Here is a 16,230-nt window from a genome sequence, read left to right on the forward strand (position 1 = left end):
CTGTTTCAGATTCTGTGTCTCCCTTGCAGTCTCTGTCCCTACTCCTCTTGCACTCTGTCTCTCTCTCTTTCTCTCTCAACAATAAATAAACATGAAAAAAATAATAAAAGTAACCCAAAGATACAGAAAATGTCCTGTCACTGAAACATGGCATATCGTCATTCACCGTGACCCATTTTCTGCATGGCTCATAAAGGCAAGACAAAAAAAGTATTACAACTAAACGTTGTTTGGAAAAATCTTGACCTTTCTCGAATAAACACACTATTTCACACTATAATTTACCTTGTACTTTACAAACTTTATTAAATAATGAGCATTACTAACTTTATCTTATATACAATATTTAAACTATGTTTTCCTAGATGCATTTTTTTTTTTTTTTGCACAAAGACTAGGTAAAAAGTGAACTTAAAAAAAAAACAAACAAACCTGAACGTTCAGTACAGAGACCCAGTAAGAACTTGACATAATTTTAAGTACGTATAACTTTCCCCCCAGTTATGTACAATCCTACCCCACGTCCAAAAGAAACTATCTTAAACGGAAGCATTTAATTGGTAACTTTGAGGAAAAATATGAACATGATTATATATACACACAGCTCTCAAAATCTGCATCCTGGCTGACAGAAGACATCTAAAAGGTAAAGGTTTATCCTAGAACCTAAAGACAATGACACAGACATTTTATACAGCACGACATCCACCTTGGTGCAGCCAGGTGACATCGAAGCCATGCAACGAGAACACTGGTGTGAAGGGTTCATAATTTCTGAGAGTAAGACACTGCGGTAATATGGACAATATAGAATTGGGGGTCATACACACTAAACAGCAAAAATAGGAAACTACATTCTAGGACAAGAAGAATCAGATAACTTTGTTTTGCAAGCACACTAACAAGCCCTTCTGGCAAGTCTGAGAACATGCTTCCTTGCAGGGCTTGTCTTTTCTGACACTACTTAGTCCTGAAAACTCCTATCAAGTATAAAGAAAGGCAGTGAAAGAAGGAATGTCTCTAGAGAACCATGCTATCCAACAGGGACTTTGTTTGACAAGCTCTAAGAAGAAAGAATATAGAGAAGGAAGAAACTTGGGTTCTTTTCGGTTATTTCAAAGGAAAAACGAAGGTCTTTCGGTACCTGCTTGTAAAATAAGGATGGTCACGTCTGATGTTTCGTGGTTAAGAAAACGAGGCACAGGACTCAAGAAGAGGAAAAGAATTATGGTGAGATGTCACCGATGGAAATCAGTATCGTTGCTTACCTTCGGATAAAAGGCCCACACCCCCTTTCCTACACATATAGTTTTCAAAATAAAAAACCGAGCAGGTGGGGAAGGGATCACAGAACGTAAAACTGCTTAAAGGGAGCCTTAAAAGGTCACAGTTTAAGAACACACTCTTCTTGCATTGACCGGAATCTTCAATAAAATACAACATTGTTATAAAGGACCCACAGATCTGCCTTCGCTTCTCTCTTGTGCTTCTTCGGTTTTGTTTTTTACTCTCAAGGTCTGGTTTTTGCAGTTTCCTTCCATGAAGTGGTATGTTGGTCCGTGATATCACAGTGAGCGGCTACTCGAAGACCATAATGACAATGAAAAGAGGTTTTTTAGTCACAGCTTAGCAGCCAGAGATTCTTTGCTCTCAAACAACGAAAAGAGGCCCTCGTGTTATGCTTAGTTTAAAAAACACATTTCATCGCGGTCAACGAAATCCTCAAGGCTTCATCCTCATCAAGGATGAGGTCATTTGGTTGAATACGAAACTCAGGAAAGTACAAAGGAAACATTGCTGTGCAAAGGGTGACGCTAACGTGTGTTGTTGTGTTTTAGCTCCTGGCTTGCTTTGTGTTGAGTAGAGATACGCACAAAGAAATAGCATGCAGGGTTCTATTTCCGCCCCCTCTTTAACTGTAATATGAGGAGATAACCATCTTTTCTATTTTCTTGCTTGGAGTTTTCTTTAAGCACTTGAGGAAAGCATTCCTTTTACTCCAGCCATCAAAAATAAACATAAGAGCGAGCACATTCTCCAGACCTCGTCCAGGAACAGAGGTAAGGATTTTGGCTTATACAAAATTGGTCTTGCTACCTTCTGGTGCACAATAGGTACCCAATTTCTACACTAGCGTGACCCTGATAGAGAAATCACGGATACAGAGTGAAACGGGCACCGGAGATTCATCCTCCAATGAGAGATCTCCAGCTTAAGTTTTGCTAGGGTCTTGTCGCAAATGAAACCCAAATGCCTGATGTGATTCACGTAATCCTTTAAACAGCTTTCGTTTCCCCTCTTTCGCAAACATGCGGAAAAGCCTCCTTGCTGCCTTTGGGTCCTAGAATAAAACTATTTGTGGGTTCTGGATAATAGGAGAGGATTATGGCATTTGTTAAAGTCTGGACACTATTGTCAGGATATGGGAGAACGTATCACGGCCATCAGGTTAAAAAAAAAAAAAAGCCTAAAAATTTTCAAGTAAGATCGACTTACAGGAGACACGACACAGCATCAGAGAAGACACTGGCTATACAGTACGATTCCGGCTGGCTTGTCAGCCGTTTCCAAAAGTTGTGCTGGAAAAGAAAGTATGGTTTACACTTCTGGTTATTACAAAATCGTTTTTAATCTGGTACATAGAAAACACCTCTCAGTATCTGTAATCTGTGAGCCTCACACGACATTGGTTTGCGCAGCTTCTACTGAGAAACTTAGGCAAAGCTGCTGGAACTGAGACATTGAAATTTTTCCCTCAGCGACTGGACGATGTTTTGCTGATTGGGAGACGGCCCCCTCCAAAGATAGTCATTCAGTTTGTCCGAATCGTCGTAGGACGTCAGGTATGGTGAAATCCCAAGTGGGTCGCCCATTGGCTCTTTGGGAGAGCACGGACTGTTCACAGAGTAAGACGTGTTGTTGCTACGGGTCTTCTCAGTAAAGTCAGCATCCGTCATCTGTGGGACAGCTTTCTTCCTACGACCGTGAGATAGCTCCAACTCTGACTCATCTTCTTCTGACTTTATTTCCACGTAGTCGTCTTCGTCTCCTTCAGTCTCCTTGAAATTGGAAAAATAGTTCTGTGTAGCTAGTTGAGCACTTAAGGGCAAATTTCTATTGACGACCAGAACCTTCTGTGAGTCTTGGAGTGTGAGATCAGAGCGTTTTTCAGTGCCCTGTTGACACGAGTCAGCCATACCTGGCAGCAGATCCTGGTGGCTCTCACACCTTGAACTTTTGTGCAAAGACAGCAGCTGTTTCTTTCCCACTTCTCCAGGGTAGTTGATGGAGTCCACGGACTTGTTTATCAAGATTGAGGAAGATGACTGGGACCTATTATAAGGCTGAGATTTAGCACTGATTCCTTTCCGACCCAAAGAGTTGTAAAGGTGGCCCTGGTAAGAGTTCTCTTTGTTGGGCTGACTGACTATCACACTGTGTCTCTGGAAGGAGCCCAGCAGAGGGTCGGAGGTTTGAAGAGAAGGCACAGAGCAAGCTGTGGACAACTGTCTTGGAATGTTTTTTGTGTTGATCTCTAAAGTGGGATGTTTCGACTTCAAGTCTTGCTCTGGCTGGGGACAGAAGTGCACTAACTCTCCATTACTATAGGTTGAATGCAAAAGCCAATCTTCGCTGCCATGTTGGGACCGGGGAGCTGATGCAGACGTGGGGTTGGAGGGTTCTCGAGGGCTGGCCCAGCCGTCCTTCTGGGTCTTAAAGGGGGTCTCTCTGAATACAATCTGGTCGTACAATTGGGAATACTCGGCAATCCTGGCACCTGGAAGGCAAATGTGAAACAATAAACATACATAGGGTTATGTCCACATGCAAAGATTAAAAAAAAAAAAAAAAAAAAAAATATATATATATATATATATATATATATATATACATATATATATATATACACATAACTTGCTAACAAACATTTAAAACTTTTAAATAGACAGGACTTTTAAGTGTGAGGATGAGTCATCACTGAGTACTAAGCAACGCGAGCTAATAATCCATAGTTTCATAAAAAATAAAAATGTCACCAAAAATGTCCCCTAAAGGTTCATTTAATTTGATATCATTCTGGATGAGTTTACTTCAGGTCTGCACATGTTCACTATCTATGATGGAAATTTCTGGTGTTCTTTACAAGCATGAAATGGTGTCAGTGCTAAAAAACGGGCATCATAAAAACAAGAAGGTCAGCACTTAAACCCTGGTCAATGAAAAATAACACCAGTGCCGTTAAGAGGAATATGACACAATCCACTAGTGGCTACCCCTGGCTTCTCCCTAGTCTTGATTGGTCCCAGACAACGACTCCTTCAAGAGGCCGCTCCTGGTGGCTGTTCCTCTACTTCCCGTTTCCAGGTGGCAGTCCACTGCCACTGTCTGGGAAACCAGTGTCTTCAGGAGGTCCTCCCTTCCAGTATTTCAAAACCATGTGTATTGACTGACCCACATCTCCCTTCCCATCCCCAAGAAGTTGGGCATTGAAGTCTATGCTTCCGAGATATTGGGAATGAACCATCTGTGCATAGGATCGATAGTGTAACATTCTCTAGTATTTGGCCAGAACAGGATTTGACTGTTACTTCCACAAAAGCTATTGCCACGTTAAATTAAGCTGTGAGGCCATTCTCCTCTCTGTTCCACTTCTGAGTACAGATATTTCTAAAGATGTTAACAGAATCGAGATACGGATAGAATATTCTCTTGGACCAGGAATGTTTTAAGAGACTGAGCCAAGAGAATGTCAATTTCAAGAGCTACCCACCCCTCCATCATCCCAATCCGGGTATCCACATGACCACCCTAGGATCAAAAAATTCCATGCATCCTATAAATTACCCAGAACACATCTACATAGTCTTTATGAAAGGGATCTATCCCATATAAGATGGCCAGCAAGTGACATTACATTTTCTTCTTCTTTAAGCTTTTGATATTTTTAGTAGCCTATTGTTAGCAAATTATCCCTTGAATTTAAATAAAATATTTAGTTGAGTTTCTGCCATTTCTTTTGTCTCAATCTTCTATGAGAACAGAAGACAAGTTGCAATTAGTCTGTGTGCCTTTAATTGCGAGCTTCTCAAATTGCTTCCCTAGTCCTCCAAATCAGGGTAAATCGTCTGTTTAACTTTGTACAGACCCTACACTCAGATCCTTCAGGTTTTCAAGTCCAGATTCCTTGGAAGAACAGAGAATATCAGTTTAGAATTTCTAGTAACAAAAACATGAGCTATTATTCCTTAAATGGAATAATGACGATTCTCAATGCCAATTAAATTTGGCAACCCCTTAAGAGATTGTAAGTATTGATTGGGGCGCCTAGGGGGCTCAGCTGGTTGAGCGTCTGACGTCAGCTCAGGTCACGATCTCATGGTTTGTGAGTTCAAGCCCCGCGTCGGGCTCTGTGCTGACAGCTCAGAGCCTGGAGCCTGCTTCAGATTCTGTGTCTCCCTCTCTCTCTGCCCCTCCCCAACTCATGCTCGGTCTCCCTCTCTCTCTGTCTCTCAGAAATAAACATTAAAACAAAAAAGCACTTTAAGAAAATCTACATGAACCAAGGTGCTCACATTAGCCATTCTGAAATCTATAATGTTTCATTAACTATGAAACCCAAACAAAGGCAACTGAACTTTTAGACATAAGTCACTGGTTAGTGAAAGTCAAATGGTTCTGCCCAAACCATTGCCATTTATATTACGGCCCTGCACCTGATCCCGCGGCTAAGTCAGGAGGGCTCTGAACTTTTACAAGATTCCAATAAGGTGACAATTTCGGGGAAAGCAATGAGAGCTAATTAAACCATTTGGTTAAACTATTTCAGTACCAAAGTTTAACCATAAAGTTGTGTATGAACATGGTAGCCCAGATGATCTGAAACCATGTATTACCCAAAATATCCACAGTATTTCTCATGCCTCTTTCTTCCTAATCACACGCTCTTCCTCTTCCTTTGCTTTATCAAATCCGATTTACCTCTCAAGACCCTCTATAAGCCCTACCCCTTTCATGAATCATTTTCTGATCCATTTGTTTTCACTGAAGTGTTGTATTAGTGTGGACCATAATATTTAGCTATTGGTTGCACACACATGCATAGACATGCACACACGCATACACTCAATCTTGTGTTGCTAATTGTTTTATGTGGTCTAGTTTATCATTCCAGCTAGTCTATGAGCTTTTAGTCTTGGAGAACAATCCTCACAGAGCACCAAGCATAATTTCGGATAGAAATCAGTCTCGGAAACTACTTAATTATTCTGATAATTTTTGGACTGCCACCTTTTATTTCAAGCATTGTGTTAAAAATGGAGGTGCTTAGGGTGCCTGGTTGGCTCAGTTGGTCAAACGTCCGACTTCAGCTCAGGTCATGATCTTGTGGTTTGTGGGTTTGAGCCCTGGGTTGGGCTCTGTGCTGACAGCTCAGAGCCTGGAGCCTGCTTCTGGTTCTGTGTCTCCCTCTCTCTCCGCCCCTCCTCCACTCACATTCTGTCTCTCTCTCAAAAATAAACCTTAAAATTTTTTTTTAAAAAAATGAATGTGTTTTTTCTAAGACCATTCCCCAGAGAGTAGAAAGGCAGCCTAGAAAATCAGGGGCATAGCAGAAAAAGAGGAAGCAGGAAAGTAGTCTTTGATTAAAATGCTTCCTATAGACAACTCATAATGCACACAGTTTACCTTTGGATAATAAAAAGTCGACCATTTATAGATTTGCAATAAAAAGTATCTCAGAAGTAGACAATATACTGTGCCTATCTAAGTTGTGGAGTTTTTGTTCTGTTTTGTCTCAGCTTGGCATTCTAAGAGAGTCTATAACTTGTTTGATGGCAATGTGAATAAGAGACTGCTTCCAAAGGAACAGGTGTCATTAAATAGATTTCTTTAGCCAGATGTATAGGAAATAGCCAGTGCAAGACGACACTTCTAGTCTAAAAACCTTAGTATCGGTCAGCTGGTTCAGAGGTCCCCATCATCCTTAGTTCTGGCATTAACAGACTTTATAGAACATGTCTATTATCATTATGTGATGACCCAGGGCTGTCCCTGGTTTACTTCTCTTTTGTTCATTTCAATGGTGGTGTTCTTAGGATTCCAGATAAAAGCTTGAAGTGATCCTTACTGAGAAAAGTATGAAATATACTGCTTTCAAGACAGACGATTAATGTCAATGTTTCTGATACTGCTTGAGATGTGGACCAAAGCATAAAATGTTATTTTGCCTTCTCTACTTTATGCAAAAAAAAGGAAAATTCCTCAAACCTATATGGAGTCTTCTCCCACGTAAAACATCACACAAAAAGGGAACCCAAAGGTTTCATGGCCTCAAAGACTATCAGGAGGGAGGTCTGACTGACCGAGAATGCCGGCATGCTATCATAGGCTCTAAACAGCGGGGTAAACTAGACCTGGTTGGGTGATTTAAAGGCAGAAATCTGACCCGGGGCCTGTAGACCCCCCGCCAGAGAGTTCAATAAAGGTGCTCGAGAGTTTCAGCAGGTGAATAGGGCGTTCCTCCTTCCGTACAACACCGAGAGCAAGCTCCTGGCAAAGTGGCAAGGCCCATACGAAGAAGTCTGGAGAATCGGTCCGTTCGATTATGACGTCCTGTGCCCAGATAAACAAGAGAGAGAAAAGGAGTCATCATGTCAACTGATTGAAAGCCTAGTGGGCACAGGAAGTGGTCTCGATCCACCCGGATGGAAGATTCCTCAGGTCTGAGAGATGGCAGGCCCTAGGGACGTGCTCCTGCCAGACAGCAGGGGAGACCCCGCTCTCAGAAGATGACTTTGGAGCGATCTCCTCCTCTTGGTTGGGGAGAACGTCGGTAGTAGCCCACCATGTCAAGAAAGGACCCAGATGCAAAGCTGAGAAAAGATCCTATGGGATCCCAAGAAGACATCAGTAGGTAAAAGCAAAAAGAGAACAAACCAAAAATAAAAAGAAGCAAAAGAAAACCCCAAAAGGAAAATCTGTCCATACTTAAAAGGTGGGTAAAAAAGAAGATTATTTAAAGTAGTTGTAAGCCCTAATGAAACAGCACTGAAGGACACGCTTCTATCAATTTTTGAGTTTTGCATGTTAATAGATGGTCCGTGTTCAAAACAACCTGGCTCAGGCGATTACCACTTTTTAAAGGACAGTCTGCTGGTATAATCTACCATCATCAGAAACCTTGGATCTGGATTTCTCTTAGCCCAGGTTTGGTCAGTGATTGCACTGCTGTTTACAATGCCATCTCTGTCCCCAAAGAGTCCTTCTGCGGCTGGAACCCACTTCTTTTCCACGTGTAACAACAAACCAGCTTAGCAACGCTAGCGTTGGAAAAGGGATCCAAATCAATTCAAGCATATTCTCGCAAGGAGGAAAAACATATGCCCATCTGGTCTCTCACACTCATACAAAATTCACTTTTCACCTTCATTTTATTTAAAAAGAAGAAGAAGGACTCAAGAGAGTCTGCAAAGTCCTTCAGGTAGCAATTCCAGGGCTTAACTGCCCTATTTGTTAGGAAACTTCACTGTGTGATTAGTTCTAGAAAAAGAGGCAAGCTGTAGACAATTCTTAAATACTCCCAAACTTGAAAAAAAATCCCTATACGTCCTTGTCATGTAGCTTGTGGCTTTATTTTGGATTTGGAGATCCCCTTCTCATTCTCTGGTTTCCACGAAGAGAAGGAAATCAACCTCCAAGAAAGGGGGTGAGTGGCACCAATCTGGCCAGATGAGCCGTGTCACTATCCTGCTAACTACCTGAATGTGCCTCGATACTGAGCCATCTGGGTTTTACTTTTAATTGGAGAAAGGTCTCCTCTCATTTGATACTGAGGTGGTCCTTTGTCAGAAAAATCTAGGGCAGGGATTCTTAAAATAGGATCAAAAGACCACACTGTTTTAAACTGCAGACTCCTGGGCCTAACCCCAGAAATCTCTCTGGGTCTAGAGGTGAAAAGCTCCTGAGGTGAGAAGCAGCATGCCCTCAGGTTTCTCCTCCTATGACAGTCATGTGTCTCATTCACACACGTGTCCTTCCACCAGGATCAGTGTCGAGTTTTGTGTATGTACTTCTTTATAACACAGAGAGAAGTCAAACCTTTAGCCCCAGTCCTGCCAATATTGTACCTGAGATCCCAGATTTCTGCCCCAGAAAGGAGGCTTGACTGAAGTTATTAAACTTTTTGGAAGCTATGTGAGAATACCAAGTAAGATAGTATTAAATGCATGATGGCAGCTATTTAAAACACACACACACACACACACACACACACACACACACACACACACACACACACACACACAAACTGGTAACAGAAATACGTGGAAAACAACTAAGGTATAAAATGTGAATAGCTCTTAAAGAGAGCAGAGAGGACTCCTTTTCCCCTGTGAGGATGAGTGGGCATTTTCTGTTGGGATTCTGGAACAACCCTATTCCATAGGCTTCCAAATCTTCAAAGCGTACTTGAGCCACTGCTCATTCCCAGCACACTGATTCACAGGGAAAGGCTTTACGTGATGCCACAAGTTCAACTGACTGCTATTTTTTACACTTCAGAGTGGAGAACGGGTCTTAAAACATCAAGCCTGCAGTGACAGTGTTAAACCTACAACAAAAGCCTCCGAGACCAAATCTTACTCCCAGAGACTCTGAGCCAAAAGTGGGAAAAGATGAGCAACAGCCTCGCCACTGTTTGTTAGTAAGTCAGCGGTCTCGATTTGAGAGAATGAACGTCTGAGTGGCAATGTTCTCAAGGTTTAAGGACATTTGGAACCTGGAAGCTGCCCTCACATCCTACTTTCAAGAAGGAAGGAAAGCAGTGTGAAGGAACGTACCGATGGCAGGGCCCCCTTGCTTCTTCTCTTCTAAGATGGCCGCCAGGTCTTTGTGCGTGGACTTCTGTTGCTGGCCGGCCAGTGGCTGCTCCAACTCTGGGCTTCTCACTTTTAAGAGTTGATTTGCCTTCTTGATCTTCTGACTGTACTGCCTGGCCATCATAAAAACCCTGCTTCTTGTCTTATCTGTGGCATCCATCCCAGGGTCAGGGGTTTCCAAGTCTGTTTGGGACAGACCGCTGTTGGCCAAGTCGTAGGGATTTTCCATGGGAGGTGTTTCACTGGCCAGAGACAGCCGGTTGAGACTCATAAAGGAGTCTTCTTTAGAAATCAGGTCTTCCTCAAACGGGCAGTTGGCCTGGCTAGGTCTGCCACTGTCTTTCAGCGGCGTGAGGAAAGCGTGGCCCTCCGGGAGGGACAGCGTGGACACGGAACATGCCGCCTCTCTGCCCAGCTCGGGGGTGCTCTCGGAGTACAGCCTGCCCGGCATGTCCTCTGTGCTGACGGGAAATGCTGCCAGGAGCCGGTCTCTAGCTTTGACTTCATTTTTCTTGATGTAATTTTCCAGGTCATTCCAGATTTCATCCACTTCTTCAGACAGTTTATCAGATATCGATTTATCGGCTAGGGACAGGTTACAGCTGAAAGAGTTATAGAGCAAACTCAAATAATCATTATCAGAGGGGCCCTGGTGGTAAGGGGCTTCGTCCTCACTGAACTGGAGGCTGTCCTGGGAAACGAAGGGCCTCAGACTGTCGCAGCATGCAAAGTCGGCGTCCAGACCTAAGAAGGTGCTCCTCTTGGGACGCTTCAGGCTGCTGCATTTGAAGTCCAGTGAGGGGGGATCTGGGAGCCCTATGGTGTCATAGATGTTCTCCTCAACCATCTGGAGTTCGTGTGTGCTTTGGTTCGACGCCTGGCGACCAGTTGGCGCTCCGTCCCTCATCGTGTGCAGAGAGGTCTTCTCGTGGTCAGCCTGCCTCTTTGAGAAGGCCAGCTCCGGGGTGCTCTTGGGGCGGACAGAGTCCCTGGCTGTTTTGGGGGGCGTGGGTTCGGCTTCTTCCCGTTTGGCAACCATCAGTTTCAAGTCCTCGTAACTTATGTTGTCATAGACATGGTCTACGTCATCAATAGTCAACTCTACGGATGACCCAAAGGGAGTCATTCCTTCCTGCCCTTCTGTTTTAGGGCCACTCTGCAGTTCCCTTCGGGGGCTATACTGAGAGCCACCACCGTCCCGAATTCTTATTTCGGGGGGACACGTGTTGCTCTCGCCAGCGCTACTGGCCCGCCTGACAACCCGGTGGCCAGAGCCGGTGGCTTCTGTGGATTCAATCTGTCCCATGTGCCAACTGCAAGGGCGACTGGAAGTGCCGTCTTCACACAGTCTGGCAGAGTTCAGATCCGAGGAGGAGAAAGAGGGCACGAACATCTGATAGTCATCTTCACCATCCTCATTCTCCTGAGGGGACCGACGGCTAGGAAACAAGGCTTGTCTGATCTGGTGGTCCGTCCAGATGTTTCTGATGGCTCCTCCCCCACGAAGCACGCTGATAATGGCAGAAGTGCTCGGCTGACTGTTCCTCTGTGCGGGAGATGGTCCCGTTGAGGTCCGCGGGGGAGACCCTTCCTCTCTGGAGACCTGGGGCAGATAGAGACATATTGACTGAACCGGAGTGCCATAGACACAGAGTGCCCTGGTTTTACACATTGCCTCTCCCACCGGACTATAAGGTTCTTAAAGCAAATGATCGGTAAAAGTTGATTTGCACTGAGGGGAAAAGCACTTCAGAGTTTTGCAAAAAGGGGCAGAAAGGACAGGAACTGATATTCACTTAGAAACAGGCCAGGCCATTTGCAGACGTTCTCCACAGGTAATGCTCATACTCTGCGGGTTAGATGTGATTGTACCGATCGCACACTAAGGAAATCCAGGCTCTCTCTAGTTGGTAGAAAGGCTGGGATGCAAACCTAGGTCTGACTCCAAATCCCTTACCCCAATGCAGGGAATCGGCAAAATACGGAAAACTCTTAGATGCTTCGAATAATTCCGACACGCACTTGGCAAATAACATTATATGTGTGAACGTACATGGGTATCGAGGGCCATGGTATCTGGTTTCTCTTTGAGGCTTGACTCCTAGGAACCCTATTGTGGTTTCTGGTGTACCAGAAGCCTCTGTCAGTAACCTGACGGCACAGCTCGAGGCTTTCTCTGAAATCTGCAGACCTGCCTTGCACCTGACCAGCATTGCCTTGATTTATACATTCTAGGCAGAGACTCTGTTGCAGGAATGTAACTTAATCCACTTTTGAGCTGGTGAGCTTTTTACTTTCTCTCAAAATAGATTTGATTAAGTAATATTTAGATACCTGTTAGGAAGTAAAATATGAGCGATGTTAACAAGGTCTCATAAAAAAACACAATGGGGTCTTTTATCACTTGGAACCTTTCTTGATGGACCCCAATTGTGCAGACAGAGAGTGGATGGGCCTCTGATGCCGTCTGTAGTAGAAGGACTAGCTTCAAAGAGTTGCAAGGGTTAAGACCAGTTCAAACTGATTAGTACCAGGGACGTGTTTTCTGATTGAAGCACTATAAGAACCAATGAGAACGGTCCAATGAGCAAGAATTTTTCATCACTTGTCCATGAAACTGGGATACATATTTTCTTGGAATAACCTCTCAGCAATGTGTCTGCCTGCCTGCCTGTCTGTGTATCAGGGAGGGAAGGGAAGTGTAGGGAAGGCAAGAAAAAAAATTTCATCCTGAATGTTATTTTTCTGTTAAAAATTAAAAGCTAAAAAAACCCCACCCCATTAGTCATTTAATCTTGTGCTCACTTTTTTTCATGTGATCAAACCGTGGAACATTTGAGGACTAGGAACCAATGAATATGCACACGTATGGACACACACACACACAAATATATATATATATAATATATATATAAATATATATATGATTAATATATTATATATATAATATATAATTATATTATATATAATATATAATATATAATTATATTATATTTAATAATATATATTATTTTATATTATATAAAATTTATATATTTATATATTTAATAATATATAATTGTATAATATATATATTATATATAATATATTATATATATTATACAATTATATATATAATACATATTATATATATTATATATTATATATTAATATAATATATATAACATAATATAATATATACTATGTATATATAATATATTATATACAATATAATTATATTATTATAATATAATAATTAATTAATATATATTAATATATATGATTAATATATATATGATTATGTAGGATATATATATAGGATATATAAAATATATATATATAGGATTATATTTATGGCTCTATTTTCTTTCCTCACCCTTTAATATCTCTCCCTTTTTACCTTACTCAGACTGTACTGGTAACATGTTTATAAAATATGGGCAGCCAGTCGCTACATTTTACAAAATAAAAAAAGTTGGTACTAACTAGTAAAGTCATGACAAAGCACTTTGAAAGTGTAACAAAAGCATTTTGTGAACAGCCAAGTAATACTTTCTTAAAATCTTCCATTCCAGGGGTGCCTGGGTGGCTCAGTCGGTTAAGCGTCCGACTTCGGCTCAGGTCACGATCTCGCGGTCCGTGAGTTCGAGCCCCGCATTGGGCTCTGGGCTGAGGGCTCAGAGCCTGGAGCCTGCTTCCGATTCTGTGTCTCCCTCTCTCTCTGCCCCTCCCCCGTTCATGCTCTGTCTCTCTCTGTCTCAAAAATAAATAAACGTTAAAAAAAAAAAATTAAAAAAAAAAACAACTTCCATTCCAGAACGATTCCCAGACCATTTAGAAAATGAAGAAACCTGCGTTTTTAATATCAAAAGATGCTTTTAATAAAACTAATTAGTTGAAACTGTGGACTTTGGAAACTGATATTTTATATCAAGTAAATCACCAGGAGAACGGAAGAAACTCTTAGATGTAGAAATAATCAATATGAGGATTTAGCACAACATACAAGCATATGGTTTATACATCTCACTAGAGGCATATATATCTTCACTAGAGCCGTGAAGAACATTTTTTCCCCATGGTTTTTCTACATTCTCAGCATTATGGCTATTTATAATGATACGAGAATAGCTACCACTTGTGGAGCATGTGTTTTGTTCTAGATTCTGTACCAAGCACTTTTTTTTTTTTTTAAAGATTTTATTTTTAAGTAAATAATTCACCCAATGTGGGGCTCAAACTCATAACTCCAAGATCAAGAGTCACACACTACTGACTCAGCCAGCCACGTGCCCTTGTATTAATAAGCACTTTTAAAAACATATTTTTGTGGGGCACCTGGGTGGCTCAGTCGGTTAAGCATCGACTTCAGCTCAGGTCACGATCTTGTGGTCCGTGAGTTTGAGCCCCGCGTCGGGCTCTGTGATGACAGCTCCCAGCCTGGAGCCCGTTTCGGATTCTGTGTCTCCCTCTCTCTCTGACCTTCCCCCTGTTCATGCTGTCTCTCTCTGTCTCAAAAATAAATAAACGTTAAAAACAATTTTTAAAAACCACGTATTTTTGCATTTAATCTTTATGACAATTCTGTAAATTAGAAAACTAAGTATTGGTAAGGTTAACAACTTGCCTGTATCCATACAGCTTAGGAGTGACAGAAATGGATTTGAATCCATGTCTGAATCCATAGCATGTACATGATCTTAACTGCCCCCCCCTCTTTTTTGCTCTTGCTCTCTCTCTCTCCCTCCTTCCCGTTCTCTCTCTCCCCCCACCCCCACCACACACGTTCATACATATACACATACAAAAGGCCTTGGAATATGTATTCCGGGAGAAATGTTAAGCTATTAGGAAGAATGTTTCTGGAGCGCCTGGGTGGCTCAGTCGGTTAAGTGCCTGACTTCAGCTCAGGTCGTGATCTCGCAGTCTGTGAATTCGAGCCCCGCGTCCGGGCTGTGCTGACAGCTCAGAGCCTGGAGCCTGCTTCGGATTCTGTGGCTCCCTCTCTCTCTGCCCCTCCCCTGCTTGTGCTCTGTCACTGTCTCTCTCTAAAATAAACATTAAAAAACAAACAAACAAGAGTATTTCCTGTTATAAACTCCTCTGTCATCAGTAAGTGTATCCTCCTTACATTCGGTATTGTTCATTAGCGTTAGGAGACAGAACTTTACCACTAAGAAAAAAGTACATTGCTTTACTTCTCCCGTACAGAGACCTGGCTTGGATCACTATTGTTGAAAATTTCCAATAAGCTCTTGAGATTCCATCTTTAGGACCGACAGAGTGATCCCCCCGACTGGTACTGAGCAGGGCTCAGTGGTCCGAGGTCTGAGTTTGGCTGCCTTAAAGACGAGGGTACCCTCTGTGCTGTTTATGAAAACAAACAAACAAACAAACAAACAAAAATCAAAAGCTCGTGCTGGATTTCAGGACAATAACCCACTAATATGTTTCAAACGCTTCCAAACAAAAATATGTACCTCCTGAAAAAAATCCGCATGCTCTAATTTTAAGAAAGTTACTTCGGGGGAAGACTGTTGATTTTTAGACATTTTACTGTATTTAATGGAGGGATAATAAGCACTTATTAACAGAATTACTTGGGCCCTGTGCTAAGGAGTGGTGCAGTGGAACTGTGGGAAGAGCTCTTTGGAACCACATCCTCACAGATATAAGACATTACACAAGAAACCACAACCAGTTTTCGAAGACTTACTAACTTAGACAATTGGTCAGTAGCCGCTATATTAGACACGATCCAGGTCAGGATACAAGATCTGTGCTTCATAGGTAATAAATTCAGATATACATCTTTCAAAAGAGCACACTTTTTATTCCCCTTCTCCCAACCTTTTACCGGAAGAAATGAAACTTCACATAGTGAAGCTTCATTATATCGACATATGACCCTACGTCTCCTACCAACAGCGGGACCGTATTCTTAGGAGATCCCTGTGACCGAAGGCTAATGCTTTAAAAAGGGGGCAACGTTTGGGATGCAGGAGCCTGGGTCTTGTGTGCACAGACGTGCAGGGCAATGTGGGGTGGACCCCGCTAGCATTCAGGGTGCAGGTGTTACACCCTAGGTAACCTTACAGCTTTGGAGGTGAGAGGTGGGACAGAGGGATGAAGAAATCATTGCCTTGGTTCTGATAAATGAAGCAGGGGGAGGGAGGAGGTTATAAGGACGAGTCCTTACTTAAATCTTACCTCAAGATGTGAAATAACTGTTTACACTTGGAATATAGACCGGGGATGAGATATATAAGGGTACTTTAAAGGGTCCCTCAGTAAACATTTCAAAATAAGAAATGTAATAATGCTTACCTTTTGGATGTCTTGTGCTGTTTCTGAAAAATAAAAAAGGTTTAAACAT

At 42.3% G+C, this 16,230-nt stretch overlaps 1 protein-coding gene across 6 annotated transcripts in view; it reads right to left on the reverse strand.

Annotated features, from left to right (window-relative positions):
* Positions 1–280: 280 nt before the first annotated feature.
* The window catches only part of PLEKHG1 (pleckstrin homology and RhoGEF domain containing G1), a 229,908-nt gene continuing 213,958 nt past the window's right edge, over positions 281–16,230 (reverse strand). For all 6 annotated transcript variants that reach the window (XM_053904384.1, XM_053904383.1, XM_019431717.2 and 3 more), the window contains 3 exons: positions 16,182–16,204; positions 9,837–11,478; positions 281–3,778 (listed from right to left, as the gene is read on the reverse strand). In XM_053904384.1, coding sequence (XP_053760359.1) covers positions 2,715–3,778; positions 9,837–11,478; positions 16,182–16,204 — 2,729 coding nt within the window. In that variant the 3' untranslated portion in view covers positions 281–2,714. The remainder of the gene's footprint in view (positions 3,779–9,836; positions 11,479–16,181; positions 16,205–16,230) is intronic.

The sequence above is a fragment of the Panthera pardus genome, unplaced genomic scaffold (assembly GCF_024362965.1).
Source record: "Panthera pardus isolate Hobbes unplaced genomic scaffold, ASM2436296v1 HiC_scaffold_17, whole genome shotgun sequence".
NCBI lineage: Eukaryota > Metazoa > Chordata > Mammalia > Carnivora > Felidae > Panthera > Panthera pardus.